The 6,262-nt window shown below is 38.6% G+C and overlaps 1 protein-coding gene across 3 annotated transcripts in view; it reads right to left on the bottom strand.

Moving 5' to 3' along the window:
* Nucleotides 1-1,173: 1,173 nt before the first annotated feature.
* The window catches only part of ATP6V1C1 (ATPase H+ transporting V1 subunit C1), a 48,432-nt gene continuing 43,343 nt past the window's right edge, over nucleotides 1,174-6,262 (bottom strand). For 2 of the 3 annotated variants that reach the window (XM_021675735.2, XM_021675736.2), the window contains one exon: nucleotides 1,174-4,933. In XM_021675735.2, coding sequence (XP_021531410.1) covers nucleotides 4,838-4,933 — 96 coding nt within the window. In that variant the 3' untranslated portion in view covers nucleotides 1,174-4,837. Of the gene's footprint in view, nucleotides 4,934-6,142; nucleotides 6,179-6,262 lie in introns of all 3 variants that reach the window. The other variant, XM_064384475.1, reaches the window with a different exon arrangement.

The raw sequence follows: 6,262 nt of genomic DNA, 5'->3' as shown, positions 1-6,262 counted from the left end.
TTAAAAGATGAAAATGTGACCCTGATCATTTTAGAGTTTTTGTGAATTTCAGCTTGATATTCTACGGCCTTTCAAGGGCAAAAGACATCTTTATTGATCAATTTCTGCTGAGACAGAACTCTCCAGTTCTACTGATTTAACAACATGGAATATTTCCTCAAGTGACAGTAGGAAAAGCTGATTTACTCATGATGATTCTAGTAAGTGTGATCTCTGTAAACAGAGAAGAATCACTATTTGAATGAGACCTCAAGATGCTTACAAATTCTAAATCAACACCCCAATCTGAGGGTTCAGAAGAAGAATCTTTAAAAGGTAGTATCAGATTATAATTGACTAACCCCTAGCCTCTGATTCTCCTGGGTATTTGTTTAAAATGCAGGCAACTCCTCAGATCTATTTAAGACTTTAAACCACATCTCTATGGAGTTTGGTAATGAGCATTTTTATTAAATTCCCCAAGTACAAGCCTCGGTGTACATAATAACCAATTCAGTTTTGAGCAACTGCCAGGGAAGGAATGTCCCCCTTTGTGTTTGCTGACTGCCTTCTGGTTTGTTTTAAATCTTTTTTCTTCTTGCATTATCTTGACCATTCCTGGTGTGAAGGATGTTGCCATGTTTCTCCTCAGTTTCATCTCCTGCAGCAGCAACAAGGCCAGGAGGCAGTCTCTCACTGCTCGTGGCTTCCACGGCTTTACTCTGCTGCCTTTTTCTCTCACAAGCCATCAGCTCAGATCAAAAAATACTCAAGGGTAAATCCATTGGTGAATAAAATGGTTCCAATGTGCCATATTCCTTTTTTTAGAAAGCAAGAATTGCCTGCATATATGAATCTAAAGCATTAATTGTTATCTATGCTAGAAAAATAAAGACCATGAATAAGACTACAATATTGAAATGGGTGAACATCAATTTAGAGACAAGTACTAAATTAGGAAAGCTTTTGCTAGGTTTTCTCTAGAACATAATACCATTTATAGACCTTCTAGGACAAACCATCTTTTATTGACGTTAACAGGAGATGATAATCACATTTTTTATAAAGGCAGGCAAGGTTTTCATTATAAGTTGTTCCACAGCATTTGTATGTGATTTTTAAACTTGTGCATATGCTACTTTGATTTCTTCTTAAAAGAAAGGACAGCTGAGAATGAAGGAGAAAAACCTCATATCTAGACCAATGTCTTTTATTTTATTTCCAACATTTGGGACTATTTAATTTTGAAGTAAGAGCAAATAAAGGTTCACATTTGCTGAGTATTTGTGTACAAAGCATTACTTTAAGGGTACTACTGGATATGTACTCATTCAAAAAGCTGGACTAAGTTCCACAAAGATTTTCTGCTGAAGAACAACTTTAGCAGGGTAGTGTGAGAGGTAGAAAAATCTCCTAGGTTGAATAACTGAGGCTACTGACATTAGCATGCAAACAACTAGACACATTATCTAACCCATCGTAGAAGAAGCATTCTGGACTCCTGGGTTCCTACTAAATATAATAGCAACACAGGCCAGGCGCAATGGCTTATGCTTGTTTGTAATTCCAGCACTTTGGGAGGCTGAGGCGGGAGGATCCCTTGAGCTCAGGAGTTCGAGACCAGCCCAGGCAACATAATGAGACCTCATCTGTGCTAAAATTCAAAAGAATTGGCCAGGCATGGTAGCGACACCTGTATGCCCAGCTGCCTGGGGGGCTGAGATGGGAGGATTGCTTGAACCTGGGAAGTTGAGGCTGAGGCTGCAGTAAGCCCTGATTGTGCCACTGCACTCCACCCTGGGTGACAGAGTGAGACCTTGTCTCAAAAACAAAACAAAACAAAAACAAATAGCAACACAAGTTAACATCTGATTCTCCATATCTAGTATCTTTCCTATGCCACTGTCCATCTTGGACTCAGGTTAAGGAATGCGTCTGGCTCAGTGAGTGTAGGTAGGGAAGTATGTCACCCAGCAGTCAGAAACCTTAGGTTCAAATTCTGACTGGCTCAAAATTTGTGACTCAACAAAGAATTCACTTCTTTGACCTTAAGTCTCCATACATTAAAATGGGGACTGCCAGTCCTCCCACCATAACAACACAGGGAAGGGACGAGAGGATGATGTGGCTGTGAATGGTCCCTGACAGAAGCTCAGTAAATGTTTAATGAGTCTGTTATCTGAGCACTATCCTCGAGGAGAACCAGCAGACTCCTCGGGAAGGCAAGTGGCCTGGGACAGTCCCTTCCCAGGAATGGTGACCGTCACCAACAATATCAATAATCCAGCACAGACCAGAGCTCGAGGACACAAACTGCTCTAATGTTACGTTAGACACAATGAATTCCTTCTAACCTTCAGACTCTACAATGATGTGGACCTGGAATTTCCCAAATTAAACACAGTGAAAAGGAACTACATCTGTTCCCCAAGGGCTAAGTACCTACACCAGCCTCTCACCAGGCACCACTCACAGCACTTTCTGGCACGTGGAATCGCACTGACTCACCTCAACGTCCCTAATGAGGTGGGCACTCTAATCATGCCCATTTTAGAGAGGAGGGACTGGAAATCGGAGATCACTCTGCCCAGGACCACACAGCCCATCAGCAGCAGAGCTAGGGCCTGGCCTAGGAACACAAGCTCAGCCACTCTGCTATAATTTCCCTGGTGGAAACCACAGTTAAAGTCCCGTAGTTTCAAACATATGCTGGGATTTTAAACCTTACGCAGTCTCTACCTGTTCTCATGAGAACAACAGTAAAGTCTAAAACCTTAGAAGTCACTGTGTGGCTGAGCTTCAGGTTAGTGAAAAGCTTTTCTTAAAAGTCAATTTATTGTCAAAACATACCTCCGTATGATAGAGTAGCCCCATGTTACAGATACTAACACTCAAAGAACGTGCAAAAGAAGACAAAAAACCAGAATTTTCTGATATCAAAATTTTTTCACAGCTTCCTCTTGTCCAAGGAAAAACTGAAGATAAATCCACATTCCAAACATGTCTTTAGTTTAGAATTCTGACAGATGACTTGGCAGTGAGTGTCAAAAACTTAAATGTACATAACCTATGACCCTACACATTCCACTTCTGGGATCTTACAGAAATACCAATACAAGTATACAAAGAAATCTGTGCAAGGATCCTGACTGTAGCAGTGTTTGTTAAGAGCAAAAACTAAAAACAAGCAGACTATCACACGGCTGATGGCAGACACTCGATGGAATACCATGCAGCCGGTTAAAAGAATGAGGTAGCTCTAGCTTCACTGACATAAAAGATTATCTTAAGGATACTCTTAAGCAAAAAAAAAGCAAGTGACAGGATGTGTGTAGTATAATCCTGTTTTATTAAAAATAAATTCTGTGTGTGTATATGTGAGAGAGAGAAAGAGAGAGGGAGAGAGAGAGAGAGAGAGAGAGATGTAAAGATAGAAAAGGACCTAGAAAAATATATAAACTTCCCTTGGGAGGTGGAAATTGAGGGAGGGGATCTCTCATGTTCTACATTGTGGACATCTGTATTTGTTTGAAGTTATTTATGAAATAATATTAAATGTTGAAATAAAAAATTTTGGAGGCTAATTTTCTAAAGGAAATAGCATAGCTTAGAGATGCCCCTAAACTGAAATGTAAACTTCTTTTTCCCATTTGTAAACCTGTGAGTGCACAGTAAGGGAAGAGCATTGCCACAACATCCTCTTTTAAAAGCTCTTTCAGGACACTAAACTAATTCATTCATTTCTGAGACTAAAGGCCAACAATGTCTCTATTTTCAGACTACGTCACAAATGATATAAATGCCAAAATTATAGATCTTAAGAAGAAAACATGTAAAATACGGATTTAGACAAAACAAATGACTAAAGCTGCATAGTTCTGCTAGACTTTATCCAAAACCAGCCCTGCTTCTTAATTATTTGAGAGAACTAAAAGTCTAGTGTTCAAATGTAAATACCCATCATACACTGAAAAATAATCTTCAAATTTGTGTTCTGACCCAAATCGCACTGACTCACCTCAACGTCTCTAATGAGGTGGGCACTCTAATCATGCCCATTTTAGAGAGGAGGGACTGGAAATCGGAGATCACTCTGCCCAGGACCACACAGCCCATCAGCAGCAGAGCTAGGGCCTGGCCTAGGAACACAAGCTCAGCCACTCTGCTATAATTTGGCTCAATGAAATCATACGAAAGTCAGACAACACAAATGGTTACACCTCAGCATATAACAAAATCCTGGAAGCAGCATAGCAAGTTAGCTATGACATCACTTATTAAACTCTCAAACTGAACTGTAATCTTAAGTTACACACACCACAATACACCTTTGCACAGGTAATTTTATTCTCTCCTGTGGGTGTTGACAGTGCTCATTGATTGAAATCTGAAACTTTCAGAAAGCCCATACCTGCATATTGTCACATATTCTTTACATCACGATTCAATAACTATTCAACAGCTATGTCTACTAAACACAGTGAACAAAACAGTATAAATGTTTACACCATTCCCTTGTAAACAAGGCTTTGTGCACAATAGTAACAAATGGAATTAATGCATACCATGATATCAATAAGGAAAAGACCTTCTCTTTAAATAAACTATTCTGTTTATAAATAAACTCTGATTTTTTTTAGTACACATTTACAGACCTGATCAATAAGAAGAAACAATATATATATTTTTTCCTTTAAAAAGAAAACGAGATACAGACCACTCTGTGGGAGAATTCACCTAGGAAAGGGGGTAGGAAGCAAGCAAAGGATTCTAGAGCTAAAAGTACGACCATATTGCAACTTATTTCTGTTAGCACACACCAGCACAAGGACAGGATTGTCTGGGGAGGAGGCCATTTTTACTTGAATTCCAGCAAGTTGCAATCAATCTTGTAGTACACATAGGGGTAGTATTCTTGCTGACTCAGGTTTAAACCTGGAATATCCATAGGAGCCTATGGAAAAATAGACAATTATTCAATTATGTATTTACACAACTCAAAAAAAGAAAGCAAGTATTAACATTTACCTTTTTATTGAACACCTACTCTGGGCTAAATGTATGCACTTAAGGCTAATTTATCTGAGTTAGACATTATTATTCCCATTTTGCAAATGAGGAAACAATCTCCAAAAGACTGACTTGTCCTAGGAAACACAGAGAGTGAGTGGTAAAGCCAGGTTCAAGCATTCTGACTTCAAAGCCGGCATATGTATTCAGCATGATCCCACCAACCTTTTTTATGTATACTGTAAAAACTTAGTTTTTAAATCTTGGGCCTAGAATACTGAGTTTACGGAATACCAAGTTTACAAAATGAGGAGTAATAATAAAGCACGTATGATTTAAAAGCAACACTTATTCTATAATCTCAGCACTTTGGGAGGCAAGGCCTTAAGCTCAGGATGAGTTTGGGCAACATAGTAAGACCCCATCTCTACAAAAAATAAAAATAAAAACATTAACCAGGCATGGTGGTGCATGCCTATAGTCCCAACTACTTGGGAGGATGAGGTGGGAGGATCACTTGAGCACAAAGGTTGAAGCTGCAGTGAGCCATAATCATGCCACTGCATTCTAGCTTGAGCAACAGAGCAAGACCTGATCTCAAAACAAAAAACATGCAAGGATATAACACTTACTATATATGCATGTTACGAGAACTTACTGGTAGAACATTTGTGTATCAAATAGTTAGACCTCTTATTCATCCACAATTCCACCAAAGTGTAGCAAGTCATTTCCTACAGTTCCTTCTATCAAGATAAACTGTTTAATGCCTATGTGAGATACTACCATCCACCCTTAACTTTTTAAAGAGAAAAAAAGTCAGCAAGATATTTGAAACCAAAAATATAAAATAAAAGCCCATTACAATTTTAAACAGCAACAACAACAACAAAAAAAAACTCAAGTAACTCAGTTTATATATTCTTTTGTTTAAAGGTAACACTTTTGTTTAAAAGAAGATATAAACACACATAAATATATTTTTGTCAGTCTGTTTTTTTTTCTTTTTTAAGATGGGGTCTTGCTATGTTACCCAGGTTAGTCTTGAAGGTCTCGGCTCAAGCGATCCTCCCACCTCAGCCTCCTGAGTAGCTGGGACTACAGGCATGTGCCACCACACCCAGCAATACCATTTTAGAAAAATGATACCTACCTTGAAAATACTCATCTATTGATGCTCTCGCTTCCACTAAATAAAATTAAAATAACTGTTTATTTTCTGCCTCTCTGCAATTTATAGTTTTTGTAAATAACTAGTATCCACTGGTTTCTG

Source organism: Aotus nancymaae, unplaced genomic scaffold, assembly GCF_030222135.1.
Source record: "Aotus nancymaae isolate 86718 unplaced genomic scaffold, 86718_ANA_hifiasm-v0.15.2.pri h1tg000036l, whole genome shotgun sequence".
Classification (NCBI taxonomy): domain Eukaryota; kingdom Metazoa; phylum Chordata; class Mammalia; order Primates; family Aotidae; genus Aotus; species Aotus nancymaae.
This window is presented reverse-complemented; position numbering and strand designations above follow the sequence as displayed.